The sequence below is a fragment of the Quercus suber genome, unplaced genomic scaffold (genome assembly GCF_002906115.3).
Source record: "Quercus suber isolate HL8 unplaced genomic scaffold, Cork oak 2.0 scaffold_493, whole genome shotgun sequence".
Classification (NCBI taxonomy): Eukaryota; Viridiplantae; Streptophyta; class Magnoliopsida; order Fagales; family Fagaceae; genus Quercus; species Quercus suber.
The window spans coordinates 497,800-511,156 of NW_027069942.1; the positions used below are offsets into that span (position 1 = coordinate 497,800).

Here is a 13,357-nt window from a genome sequence, read left to right on the forward strand (position 1 = left end):
ATTCACGTTAGCTTGTGCAAAAATTATTGTCTATTTTAGCATATGAACTTTTTTTTTTTTAATTTATTTTACATACTTACTTTTCAAAATANTAGAGTGAAAGTATAAGGTGACTTTTGTTTTTGTTTTTTGCTTATTTTATTTTTAATGGAAAGGAAAGTGAACTTGTAAATAATTTTACATTGACTTATGTGGATCAATTTTGGTCTAATAGTTTTGGGGCTCTACTTGCTAGTGGCATCTACAAGTTGTTTGCATTCTTAGTCTTGCCAAATAGTTTTACAAGACAAAGCTAAATGCTCAATGTTCAACAAGTGCTCCAAAGTTCAAACTCTTAACTATCGAAAACAGTAGCACCCGTCCTTTTTGTTTGGCAGAACTGTTTGGGAAACATTTCTCGGATGTGTGGAATACGGTGCAAGCATGCCTAATGTGGTTCATGCGGAAGGAACGAAATAGTCACACATTCAAGAATGTTGTGAGATCTATTGATTAGTTAAAGTCCTTACTAATTTAGACTTTGTTTGATTGACTAGAGCTTGGGGATTTACGCATTGCACTTAGATTTTTTATTTTCACTTCTATTAGACTTTCTAGTTGATTTGCTTGTAATCTTTATTACTTATATATATATATATATATATAAAGTAAGTTGTTAATGCAGCATTGTAATTAATTCTTACTTCTTGAAAAGGCATTGGGATGGAATGTAACACCATAAAGTAAAAAACTTTTGATCATTCTGAAGTAAAAAATTTAGATTGTTTCTTATCTACGCGTGTATAAAATTTTGAGTGTATACCTTTAAAAAAAAAAAAAAATTAAATCTTGAAATACAATTTGATGTTCCTAAAAAAAAAATAAAAAAAAATTGATGAGACCAATTTCAAACATATCTATTTATTCATCTAAAAAGTAAAAAGGACAAGACCTGTTGCACATTTCAGCCTACACAGTACACACCTCCTTCTACTTGTTGCGCATTTCGTTTCCTTAATCCGATTTCCGATGTCTAAACTCAGGAGAGATCCGAATTTGTCATCGGAGCGTCTCCCACATGACGTCCTATTCGACATACTGAGTCGGTTGGCAGTGAAATCCTTGACGAGATTCAGGTGCGTTTCAAAGTCTTGGAACTCCATCATCACAGACCCCATTTTCATCACCAAACACCTCAACCTCAACAAAAAAAAAAAAAAAATTGATGAGACCAATTTCAACCATATCTATTTATTTATCTAAAAATTAAAAAGGACAAGACCTGTTGCACATTTCAGCCTACACAGTACACACCTCCTTCTACTTGTTGCGCATTTCGTTTCCTTAATCCGATTTCCGATGTCTAAACTCAGGAGAGATCCGAATTTGTCATCGGAGCGTCTCCCACACGACGTCCTCTTCGACATTCTGAGTCGGTTGGCAGTGAAATCCTTGATGAGATTCAGGTGCATTTCAAAGTCTTGGAACTCCATCATCACCGACCCCATTTTCATCACCAAACACCTCAACCTCAACAAAGCCAAATCATTATCTAACAACGACAACAATGGTTATCTGCTATATTCTGATTACGACGAGGATGGTCCTGATTCAAGTCGGAAAGATCTGGGTACGGCTGTTTGCAATAGCGACCGCACATTTACCGAGATTTCCAGGTTTCCAATTCCCTTTCCTTGTAGCCACATTGTTGGCTTTTGTAATGGCATGTTCTGCTTTCGTGGTTATGGGGAACGTGTAATCTATTTGTGGAACCCAAGCATCAAAACGTTTAAGTCTCTCTCTCCTCCTCACAACATGTACGACGATGAGCTGACTCTTGGGTTTGCGTACCATTCCCAAAACAATGACTAAAAGATTCTCAGAATTGTTTCTAACTATGAAGAATCAGCACTGTCGACTGAGGCTCAAGTCTACACGTTGAGTACGGATTCATGGAGAAGGTTTGTAATATCGTTTGGCTCCGACCACAATGATGGCTCTGTTGATTATACATATGGAAACCCATGTTTGTTTTTTAATGGAGCTCTGCACACTTTAGCGTTTGCTGAGGACCACAGTTACAGCTTGTGTTTTGATGTCAATGATGAGACATTCCAAAAGATAATACTCCCGGAGCATGACTTTATCTTTTGCGAAGGTAGGGCTTCCCTTGTAGTGTTCAAGGGATCGTTGGCTATGATTGGTTATTTATATGTTGATATATGCTACATATGGGTGATGAGAGAGTATGGTGTGGTTGATTCTTGGACGAAAATAACTGTAGAATTAGAAGTGGTTGAGAGATTCTTTTGCTGCGTTGACAACGGTGAAATTCTATTTTGCTGTAACTCAAAGGTCATTTCATATGACCCTGAGAGTCCAAATGTGAACGACCTTGGAATTACTGTTGGATGTGATAGTTGGTTGCGTTACACAACTGATCCCATGGAGAGCTTGGTTTTACTTGGTCAGGTAAAAATGTCATCTGAAATTTTGAAGATTAGTTTGTATCAAATGTTAGACTTCTTTTATATTTTTAGCAAAATGACAATCTTTGCGATGTTTATATTGACAAACATTTTGTGGCATGGCATCATATATGCACTTTGCATATTAAATGATACTTTTATTATGTTGCCTTTTCAGACGCATTGATTTTTTAAACAAAAAATAATAACCTTGGAGATTGTGGCTATTATATGCCAGCTAATTTTTGTGACAAGAACATTGTGCACTTCCTCAAAAATGACAATTTCATGGTGCAGTACATGCTTAGCCAACATAATCTTATTTATTTTTATGCCGTAGAGACAGCACGAACTAGTTGGTGGGCTTAGTCTCCTAGGCTTGGCCTAAATAAAAATGGGAATGATTTCAGCAATCTGTATGGGATGCATATAGCTAATTTATTGGTCCTCAACATTAAGTCAAATTGTATATTTCAATATCCTAATAGCAGGATTTTGATTTTTGCTCACATGTGTAATTGCTTATGCATTTTTTATATTTGTTAAACTGCTGGAAAATGTTAGGATTTTCTGTAGATCATGAAATTATTGATATTGTATCTTGTTTGATATAAGCCAGTTGAGGTGGTGAGAGAGTCGAAAGGTGGGCTTAATGACGTAGACAACATATATGCTTGAATCTGCTTTATTTTTCTATACAGCAAAAGTTCATGTCAAATTTTCGCCTTGAATACTACCATTTCTAAATGCTTAAATACTTTTTCATGCTTTTTACATTGTTACATCTATTAATCTTATAAATTATATTCTTTTTTAGTTTTTCTCTACCCAATGATTGTTATTGGTTTGTGGCTTAGAGAAAACGTGCAGCAATTCAAATATCTATTTAGAACTCATTAGTTGTTTGATAAACAATTCTAAAGTTTGATCCATTAGTGTATATGATATTTGCAAATGTAAGTGATTGAGTCAATGTTTTCTGCCTCTGTTTCATTGGTTAAGATACTAATAATGATGCATTCTCTCCTTTTTAACATATTTTCCAGATTGAATGATTTGGTATTTTAGTTTGCTTTAATCTATTACTATTGGCCTAAGAATTTAGATAGACCTTTTTCACCTCACACTCAAGAATAATTACTATGCATTTGATATAAATGAAATATTACATGGCTGCTTATACTAACCAATGAACCTTTTTTGTGATGGTCTTTTATGGTCTCATATGAAAGCTGAAGGAGAATTGTCATTGTCTGCAATTGCAAGTTGTAGCATATAATCCTTTACTACCATTTAAGACATTAAAGTGTAGAAATTGGTAAAAGTAATACCAATTTTGCTAGAAGAAGTTCACAAATAGAGGTGGAAATTAATGTGATTGGTACCACATCAACATCATAATAAGTTTCTTGATTCTTTCTTTTGGTTTTTTTTTTTTTTTTTTTTTTTTTTATAATTTTTTTTAATGTTTTAGTAGTTGAAACATTTGTAGCATTACTCTTATGCATATTATTTATTTAACTTATGACTATTGTTTTAGGATTGTTGTGAACATTAGTTGACATGACAATGACATTGTCAAGTTCTTCCTGCTTATCAAGTATAATGTTATTTTGCTGTAGTCCTAATGACAAACATGTTAATCAGCGAGATTAGCTTATGCTTTCAGGGGGAAAATGAAACGAATAGAGAAACTGAAGCTGAGACGGAGACTGATACTTCTTTGAGTCTTGAGGAAAATTCTAGAGAAACTGATTCTTCTTCGGATACTCTTCCCCTTAGTTCGAAGTACCCCTCTTTACCTTCGTGGGAAGTGCAAGTGACGAATGACTCTGGAGAATTTGAAACCATGCTAAAGCATGTTCCTTATGTGCCATGGACAGGAGGCCCGGTAATCTGCTTGGGATGTGCATGCCTCTATTTTGCCTTTCCTTTTCTGTGCTAACCCACTTGTTTTTTACTTTGTAGGCTGAAGCGAATTTTGTTGAGGAGTGTTATTCCCTTATTGAGTCCATGAAGAATTGGATTTCGTCTAGTTACCAATTATCTTTTGTCCGTCAAAATGAACTTTCTCATGAAATCGGCCTCTTGGTATGCATTCCTTTTGTAATATTGTTTTTGCTTGAATATTGACTAATTGATCTCCAATTTTCTTGCAGCAGAACAAGGTGGAAAGTCAAGCAAGTACCATAAAGACTCTTAAGAGATGTCTTTGTAGTTTGGGAACTCATGATGTTGGAGGATCAAGTGATCCTGTTACTGATTCAGTTGGTGGTATAACTTCTTCTCGGGCTGATGAAGGTGATCCCATGAACACTACAGTGCAAGCCAAAGAGGATTTCTCTCAACACATAAAGTGTCTTGGTCCTCAAGATCCTTCTCACTGCCAGGTTCATGAGAGTACAACTTTGGCCACGTTTAGATCCAAATCAGGACATCTTCCTTCTGGTCAACAGATTAGCCTCGATGATGATGATGAGGAAGAGAAGGAGCAGCACACAAAACCTTTGGCACAAAGTCATGGAAAGAGAGGTCATCTGTGAGCACCTGCAGCAGAGCATCTGTAATTTTTCTTTTTGATTGGTACAGTTCTATTAAAGTGTAGGTAACTTTTCGGGTCCAAGTAAATGGAAAACAATCCTTTAGGTAAATGACAATAGCTCAATGCCCTTGTTTAGAGGGGTCTCTTTTGCACCTGGATGGATTCAACTTAATTTTAAGATGTATCTTGATTTTTCTGTTTTGATTCGCTTTGAGTCTTAGATTTTTTATGATTGTTGCCTTGATATTGATGATGGTTGATAATTGAATAATTAGAATTTAGTTTGGAAAGGTTTTAAGTGCAGGAAAATAGGCAAAAGAGGCTAGGAGTGACCCCTGCGGCAGAGTGCTAATCAAGATACAAAGTGCTAATGGGCACTTTGTGGTCCTTGATTTTTCAAGTCTTGTGAGTACAAGTTTCTTAAAAAAAAAACAAAAAAAAACAAAAAAAAAGAACCTCATTTTTGCGAGTCTTGTGAATCTAGATTCGTTTTTTGCTTTACCTTATCCTTGATGGGGGTTCTTGTAAAAGAAATAGTTGTCCTCTTAAAGCATTGTTGTGATGTGGAAGCCTGAAATTTATCCAGCCAAGAGAGAGAGGGCTCCTCTAAAGTTTATGGCTACTATATTTATTTAAATTTATGGCTATTGTCTCTGGAGTGTCATGAACATTATTTGACTTGTCAAATTGTCAAGCATAGTTCCTACTGTATAGCAAACATAATCTTATTTAATTTTTGTCCTAGTGGCAGAAATGTTAATCAGCAAGATCTGGTTAGGTTCTTAGCCATTAGCCGTCAAGAGAAGCATGGATATTTGCTATTTGTATAAGATGCATAAGGTTGACTCATTGGTCCTACCATTATGGTTTCTTGGTTAGGAAATCGGTGTCAAGATGTACAAGAGATTAATGATTACTAAATGCTTCAATGCATTCTTCGTATACAACTAGTTCTTTTTCTTGGATGTATGGAATATGGTGCCAGCATGCCTGGTGTGGTTAGTGTGGAAGGAATGAAACAGCCGTACATTAGAGGATGTTGTGAGATCTATTGACTAGTTGAAGTCCTTACCAACTTGGACTTTGTTTGATTGATCTCGGGCTTGGGGATTTCCGCATTGTACTTTGATTTTTTATTAGACTTTCTAGTAATTGTTCAATTAGTTCTTTTTCTTGACGGAAGGAAAGGGTTAAAGCACTTACTCCTGAGGTAGCAAGTAGTGGATATAATTTGGGTTAATACAGAATGGGAAATGTACTATTGTAAAAGCATTCATTGCGAGAGGTGCTCATTCGTTCACAAATAAGGATTTTGTTGCAATGGATCAATCTGTTGCAAATTATTTTATTTTATATGTAATGGTATTGTATTGATTGACCAAATTAGACATGAACTATGTAAAATGAATACTATATATATATATATATATATAACAATTTTACATTTAAAAAAAAATCTTATCACTAAACATAAAAAATTTTACATTTAAAAAAAAAAAAAAAACTCTTATCACTAAACATAAAAAGAGAGAAACAATAATGGTAACTTTTACATTATTTTTACTTTCTTGTTTACTGGAAATGTATCTACTAAACAAATGAAGAGATCACTTGTATTGTAATTTGACTAGGTGTAATGCTGAAGCTTCATATCATACTAGACTCATCAACGGAACTAACCTCTTGCATTAACAATAAGATTTTCAATTTTTCACAGCCCTGATGTGAAGATCATGAAGTTTTGTCACTTTCCATCTCATTTTTCTCACTCATTCAAAATATATCAACCGCAATTGATTCAATATTTCATTCTAAACTCATCAAAATAAACTAGTTGTAGTTGAAAAACTTGCTATCTATTCACTTGAGGTTTAATTCTTCAATGAAAATTTAAACTAATTGGGGCACAACTTGAACTTTGTAACAATGACAAGACAGACATACTAGGTCAGTCCTATAAAGTATTAACAAAACAAACACTCCTATGGTCAAAGAGCCCAAAAAGGATCAATTTGGTCATTACCTGAAAGAAAATTAGGATTCCAGAGAGTAGTAAATTAAACCTCAAACAGAATGGGTTGAAGATTGAAGTTTAATATATTATTTTTTGAAATCTCAAGATTTAAGTTGTTGCTTTTGAAATTATAGGGAATACTTTGTTTAATTTATTAGTTATGAAATTATTTGGTTCAATTTGTTACACCTCTTAGGTGTAAAACATTTTTTATAAAAGCAACATTGCACTAACTCAAATATTTAAGGGTGGGGCAACTCCAATTTTTATATGCTAAATCTTCATAATGCTCAATATTTTTACATACTATAGAAGGATTTTTCAAAATTTTTGTTGGGGTCATGGCCATCCCACACTTGGGAGTGGTTTCGCCCCTAGTTATGGGTTGTGTTGGGGATAATACACAAAGTAATCAAGAAAGAACAAAGTGAACAATAAACATAAATAGAAAATTAGATAATTTGGAGGCACAAAATTGTTATCCTTAGACAATATTTGCTCTCATACTATTGTTGTTAAATGGTTATCACAATCTTGTGCCTAGGATACAACTAAGTTGTTAGGTTCTACAGATAGTTCTGGAGAATACTCACAAGATTTCTTATGTTTCTTTCTTTAACTAACTTTTGGGAGAGAAAAGATAATAATATCAAGTGAATATCAACCACTATTTATATCTATAAGGTTATATTCTTTCAAAGACACGTATGGAGAGTTAAAATGTTTTATAAAACCGTTCACAAGGCATGAAACATTTTCAAACATTAAGAATAGTTATCAGAAAATTCTGCAGAAATTCAATTTTTTGAGTCTCGATCGACTGAGAGGAATCGAGCATTACTCGAAGGCCCTTTTCGATTGATTGAACATGAATTGAACACCAATCGAATCATGCAGAAATTCCAAGATTATTTTTCTCATTACAGGAAATCCTGAATTTAGAATTTTCACTTTGAAAATTTTGGAACTTGAATTTTTATTTTTATCATCTTTACAAAACAATACTATTCAAACTTAAATATCATTATTACAACCTATCCATGTATATGCTATGAGTATAGAAAGTACAAATCATATTTAAATAAAAGAGTGATATGGTGTTGAGACTGATGTATGTATATAAAAACAAATGATAGCTAAACTAAAATAAGTAGAGTTTTCAGGGTTAGTTTAGCTAAAGACCGTCAAAGAAGCTGATGTAAATGCTCTAAACAGTGACAAATTTGGTGAGTCCCACTCCCATTAATCAAAAATCAATTTAAACTAGTTCACAACTTGGCTAGACATGTTAGACCTGTTAGCGATTTTTCAATGTGAATTGAGGATGTTCCGTCACACATCAATAATGTACACTTAGCCGATCTTGGCTAATTTTCTATTTAATGAAATTTATTAGTATTTCTGCTCCAAAAAAAAAAAAAAAAAAATTCAATTTAAGCCTTGCGCGGTTGCGCCCAAATTGTTACAATAACCTAGTTCTAATAGTTTAGTTTACCTTTCTCGTCGCTGCAAAAACGCAAACCGAAAAATACAGACTCTCTCTCTCTCTTTCTCTCACGCACTTCCTTCTAATCATCGATGTCTCAGCTGAGGAGAAAGCCAAATTTGTCAGACGAGAGTCTCCCACACGACGTCGTGTTCGACATCATGACTCGGCTGCCAGTGAAATCCTTAATCCGATTCAGGTGCGTTTCAAAATCTTGGTACTCTACAATCACAAACCCCATTTTCATTACCACACACCTCAATCACAACCTCAACCAACCCAAGTCATTAGTATCCAATACCCATGACAATAACAGCCATAATGGTTTTCTGCTATACAAGTCTTCTGACAAAGAATTGTGTACTTTAGTTTACAACAGCGACGGCACATTCACCGAGGTTTCTAGGTTTCAAATACCCTTTTTAGCTTCCAGCGTGGTTGACTATTGTAATGGCATGTTCTTCCTTTATAGCTTTTTTAGTCCTACAAATGCTGTCTATTTGTGGAACCCAGTTATTCAAAAGTTTAAAATGATCAATGTTACGCACTTCAGACCCTTCACTGTCGAATTTTTAGAAACAGTCGCCTTTGGATTTGCTTATCAATCTCAAAACAGTGATTTCAAGATTCTCAGGATTGTGTCTTATGAGGGGCTTTGTGATGAAAAGGCGCCGCCACCTGATGCCGAGGTTTACACACTGAGTACTGATTCGTGGAGAACTCTTGAATTGTCAGTGGAATCTGTACCAAATATTGGATCTATTTTTGCTGTTCTACCAAACTCGTGTGTATTTTTGAATGGAGCTCTGCATTTTGTTGCATATACTTGGGGCAATGACGACGACAATTTCATCTTGTCTTTTGATGTCAATGATGAGATATTTCGAGAGATAAGACTGCCAGAGAATTACTTAGATGAATTTTATTCAAAGTTTGACGACCATGTTCACCAACTTGTGGTGTTCAAGGGAATGTTGGCTTTGGTTGTTCTTGGTCCGGCTGAGAATGTGGATGAAGATGAAGATGAAATAGATACGGATATATGCCTTGTATGGGTAATGAGAGAGTATGGTATAGTTGAGTCTTGGACTAAGACAAATGTACTATTTGATTCGGTTCTGACGTTCTTTGGCTGCACTAACAGTGGCGAATTTCTAATTCAAACTTTTGACAGCAGGCTCGTTGCAATAGACTCTGAGAGCCTGCAAGTGAACAATCTTAGAATTCAAACAACTCCCTGGTTGGCTTACACAGCTGATCTTATGGAGAACTTGGTTTTACTTGATCAGGTAAAAATGTCATCTAAATATCATGATTAGTTTGTATCAAAGATTAGTCAAGTAAAGTTAATAGCAAACTGAAAATCTTTGTGAAGTTCATATTGACAAGTATTTTGTGGCATGGCATCATATATGCATTACGAATATTAAATGATACTCTTATTATTTTGTCTTTTTCCCCTATTGTACTATTAAATCAATGCAGGCAGATTTATTTATTATTAAGAAAATAATTCCCTTGGAGATTGTGGCTATTATGTGTGATCTGATTTTTGTGTCAAGCACATTGTACACTTCCTTAAAGATGGCAATGTCATGGTCCAGTAGACATGCTTAGCAAATGTAATTCCTTATTGACAACATCAACTAGTTGGTGAGCTTAGTCTCTTAGCTTGGTCCAAAGAAAAATGGGAATGAACTTCTGCAATCTGTACGGGATAAATGAGGCTGATTCATTGGTCATATGCAATAAGTTTAATTGTATATTTCAATTTATTAAATAGCAGGCTTTTGATTTTTGCTCACATATTTAATTGCTTTTGCAAATATATATGTTTTATTTATTTATTATTTTTATAATTGTTAAATTGTTTTAAAATGTTAGGATTTTCTGAATCATGAACTTATTGAAATAAACTATCTTGTATGATATAAGCCAGTTGGGGTAGTGATATAGTTGATAAGTGGGCATAGACGATGTATATGCTTGACTCCTCTTTAATTTTGTATGCAGCAGAAGTGCAAGTCAGATTTTTGCCTGAATACTATATTTCTCAATGCATATGTACTTTTCATGCTTTTGAACATTATTTGATATTTGTATGAGATGCATAAGGTTGATTCAGTGGTCCTACCATGATAGTTTTTGGGTTTGGAAATTAACGAGACCTAGAAATTTGTTTGATTTGCAAAGTATTGAATCTATCGTTGATTTTCATCTTTTCTAATGAGCCTTGGTGGATATCCTAATTTTGACCTGGGCAGAAGGGAAAAAAAAAAGAATAGCACTAATCCATGCTCTCTAACCTTATTCGCCAAACATAATCAATTCTCAATTTTTGAGTCATTTGGGTTCTCAGAAGTGTGTGGGTGGTGGAACACAATGCACAACAGATTGTGGTGTATCTCTCTTCAATTCATCTGTCATGTTTTAATGCCTTTTGTCTCTCTTGCAGCAAAATGAAGCTGATACTCCTTTGAGTCCTGAGAGAAATCATGGAGAAGCTTCTGACTCCTCAAACTGCTATAGCCTCTGATTTTCCCCAAAACTTTCAGCTCCTTCCACTTAGTACCCATCTTCCTATCTCTCCCTATATATAAGTGACCCCTCCACTGCTCCACACCATTTGCTTCATCAAGCACATATCCTTCTTATACCAGTTATATTTGCTACACAAAGTTTACAATTCTTTGCTTCCAATTTCAAGAGCAAAAAACAGTCTTATTAAGAGTAGATGAGTTCAATAAGGAGAGCTATTGTGGCAGACTGTTGCAGTTGTGGAAGCCATGAAGGACTCGGGGATCTGTAGGTGGAATTTATCATGAGATTAGCACAGCAACATGCCCAGAACCATCTCAGGTCCTTTTCTCAGGTCAAGAATCGTTCTTCTTCAACTTCTGCAATAATTTTCAGCCAAATTGATGAAGCAGTTGAAGGAGTCATTGAGGAAAGTCATGTATTTGAGTTGTTGGGTCCTAATTGAAGACAGTAGTCAGCTGAATAAGGTGACCATACAAGTGAGCCAGTGAAATCTGATGGAACTTCGTTGAGTGCAGGAAGACTTCAAGATTAATCATGCGAGATTTTATACATGCTTGTTGGTAGGAAATATTAGGCTGATCTAAGCAGGCATGAAAATATGTTTGCTAAGCATATGTGCTTACTTGTAAGAGCTTAATCAGCTTAAGTTCCTTGCCAGTACACTACAAATGAAGGCATGAATATTTGTATTTGTACAAGATGCAATTGAGAGAAGCAAGGAAGAAAAAGAAGATTGCAACCTATGTAGAGAGAGAGAGAGAGAGAGAGAGAGAGAGAGAGATATGAATTTAGTGTTTTTGCAGCCATGTTGTTTGACCTGATTTAAAGAGTAAAAAGGAATCAAGTGGGGTTCAAGAGAAAAAGATCATTATAGACCAATTTGTGACAGGTCTAAGCAGTTGTTGGACCCCAGAGAAAACAGCACAAGGCCCCGTTATAGTGGATTGTGATGCAGTAGTTTGCTCAAACCACTCAATGTTGTCTATGGTCACAATGAATCATGGAGGTGAAAACTGTGAAATGTTGAGGGCAGAGATAACTACTTCAAACTCAGAAAACCCGGAGGTGGTAGAAATTGAGGCTATGAGGTGGGCAATTGGCCTAGCAACAAGCATGGGATTATAATCCTTGAAGGGACTCTGCTTAGACGTGATTGCATCCAAAGGAAAGCAACCAAGCTGGAAGACAATGGGGTTCAATCCAAGCCATATGGTAGTTGCCAATGTCTTTTGTTGGAATAGTCACTAACCTGGCAATAGGGGGAGGCGGTTTCTTGTATGTTTCAAATTTTCCAAATATATTTTACTTGAGGGGTGAACCGCCAAAAAGTTACTGAAATAAAACTATTTTACCAATCCATTTCTTCTTCTTTTTTTTAAAATTTTTTTTTTTTTATTTAATACGTAATTTGTTTGGCCTGCTTTATAATCGAAACCGAAGGGTTTAATTTGAAGAATGAGACTGGATCCCAATTAGGCATTTTGGGAGGTACGTTGGGTAACTTGGATTTTCAGATGGGCTTCTTGTGAGAAATAGTTTCTTTTTAGGTTTGAGTGAGTATCGGTAAAGGCATATCAAGGTGCCAAGTCTTTTCTCACAACGGGTCGGGTGGTTAGTGATTGGAAGTTTGGAATAACATCCACGAGTCTGCAAATGAACACTTATATCATTCAGTTCACCAAACATAACATTATTGTGAATATTGTTGATTCCCTCGACTTTTTGTTCATTTTAACGCTGATTTCTACTCACTTCACCCAACGTCTATGTCCGCTCCTCACTTGTTTGGATCACAAATATTTTTTGCCACCGTCTCCTCTATCTTACATGATGATGTCTTTCTTGTCTGCCCGCCTGTCTTCCTTATATAGCTTTTAGTTATTATTATTATTATCTTAAGAAAACTTTCGAAATTGGAGGACTTGAAACAACAATTTCTATTAATAAAATCTTGAATTATGTGTGTAAGGGCAAGTTTTGGATCCTAAGCCCAAAAGGTAAAAAGATTAAGGCCCAAAGAGCCCAAGACAATGAATTTGTAGAGAGTGGGCTTGAAACTAGACTTCAATGAGTTCGACAAAAATCATATTGGGTTAAAGATGACAAAAAAAAAAAAAAAAAAAAAAAAAAATAAGTTTTGTGCAAAGAAAATCTCCCTCGACAAAGTCCAAATGAGTTCGACAAAAATCATATTGGGTTAAAGATGACAAAAAAAAAAAAAAAAAAAAGATAAATAAGTTTTGTGCAAAGAAAATCTCCCTCGACAAAGTCCGAGGAGAGTAGTTCTTGTATATGTTTCTCTTAAATTTGATTACAATTACAGTTCT

General features: G+C 35.0%; 3 protein-coding genes across 5 annotated transcripts; all 3 read left to right on the plus strand.

Annotated features, from left to right (window-relative positions):
• Nucleotides 1–1,008: 1,008 nt before the first annotated feature.
• On the plus strand, nt 1,009–1,851 carry LOC136063161 (F-box/kelch-repeat protein At3g23880-like). Its single transcript, XM_065763138.1, has 2 exons — nt 1,009–1,115; nt 1,353–1,851. The coding sequence occupies exons 1-2, from the start codon at nt 1,009–1,011 to the stop codon at nt 1,849–1,851; spliced, it is 606 nt and encodes a 201-aa protein (XP_065619210.1).
• LOC112038563 (uncharacterized) lies at nt 1,851–5,193 on the plus strand. Of its 2 annotated transcripts, none has more exons than XM_024071382.2 (4): nt 1,851–2,451; nt 4,117–4,338; nt 4,416–4,538; nt 4,607–5,193. In XM_024071382.2, the coding sequence occupies exons 1-4, from the start codon at nt 2,176–2,178 to the stop codon at nt 4,988–4,990; spliced, it is 1,005 nt and encodes a 334-aa protein (XP_023927150.2). In that variant the 5' UTR covers nt 1,851–2,175; the 3' UTR covers nt 4,991–5,193. The 2 variants fall into 2 exon arrangements, with proteins under 2 accessions (XP_023927150.2, XP_065619216.1); XM_065763144.1 differs by having other exon boundaries at nt 4,610–5,193.
• Nucleotides 5,194–8,473: 3,280 nt separating this feature from the next.
• On the plus strand, nt 8,474–12,385 carry LOC112038561 (F-box/kelch-repeat protein At3g06240). 2 transcript variants are annotated; one of them, XM_024071379.2, is made up of 3 exons: nt 8,474–8,688; nt 9,124–9,778; nt 10,945–12,385. In XM_024071379.2, the coding sequence occupies exons 1-3, from the start codon at nt 8,582–8,584 to the stop codon at nt 11,023–11,025; spliced, it is 843 nt and encodes a 280-aa protein (XP_023927147.1). In that variant the 5' UTR covers nt 8,474–8,581; the 3' UTR covers nt 11,026–12,385. The 2 variants fall into 2 exon arrangements, with proteins under 2 accessions (XP_023927147.1, XP_023927146.1); XM_024071378.2 differs by having other exon boundaries at nt 8,474–9,778.
• The last annotated feature ends 972 nt before the right edge of the window (nt 12,386–13,357 follow it).

Excerpts from the sequence above, each read along its gene's own strand:
- LOC112038561 (XM_024071378.2), top strand. The coding sequence starts at position 8,582 with ATGTCTCAGCTGAGGAGAAAGCCAAATTTGTCAGACGAGAGTCTCCCA. Across the intron at positions 9,779-10,944 it reads ACTTGGTTTTACTTGATCAG|CAAAATGAAGCTGATACTCC; the intron begins GTAAAAATGTCA and ends TCTCTCTTGCAG.
- LOC112038563 (XM_024071382.2), top strand. The coding sequence starts at position 2,176 with ATGATTGGTTATTTATATGTTGATATATGCTACATATGGGTGATGAGA. Across the intron at positions 2,452-4,116 it reads GCTTGGTTTTACTTGGTCAG|GGGGAAAATGAAACGAATAG; the intron begins GTAAAAATGTCA and ends TTATGCTTTCAG. Across the intron at positions 4,339-4,415 it reads TGCCATGGACAGGAGGCCCG|GCTGAAGCGAATTTTGTTGA; the intron begins GTAATCTGCTTG and ends TTTACTTTGTAG.
- LOC136063161 (XM_065763138.1), top strand. The coding sequence starts at position 1,009 with ATGTCTAAACTCAGGAGAGATCCGAATTTGTCATCGGAGCGTCTCCCA. Across the intron at positions 1,116-1,352 it reads AAATCCTTGACGAGATTCAG|GAGAGATCCGAATTTGTCAT; the intron begins GTGCGTTTCAAA and ends GTCTAAACTCAG.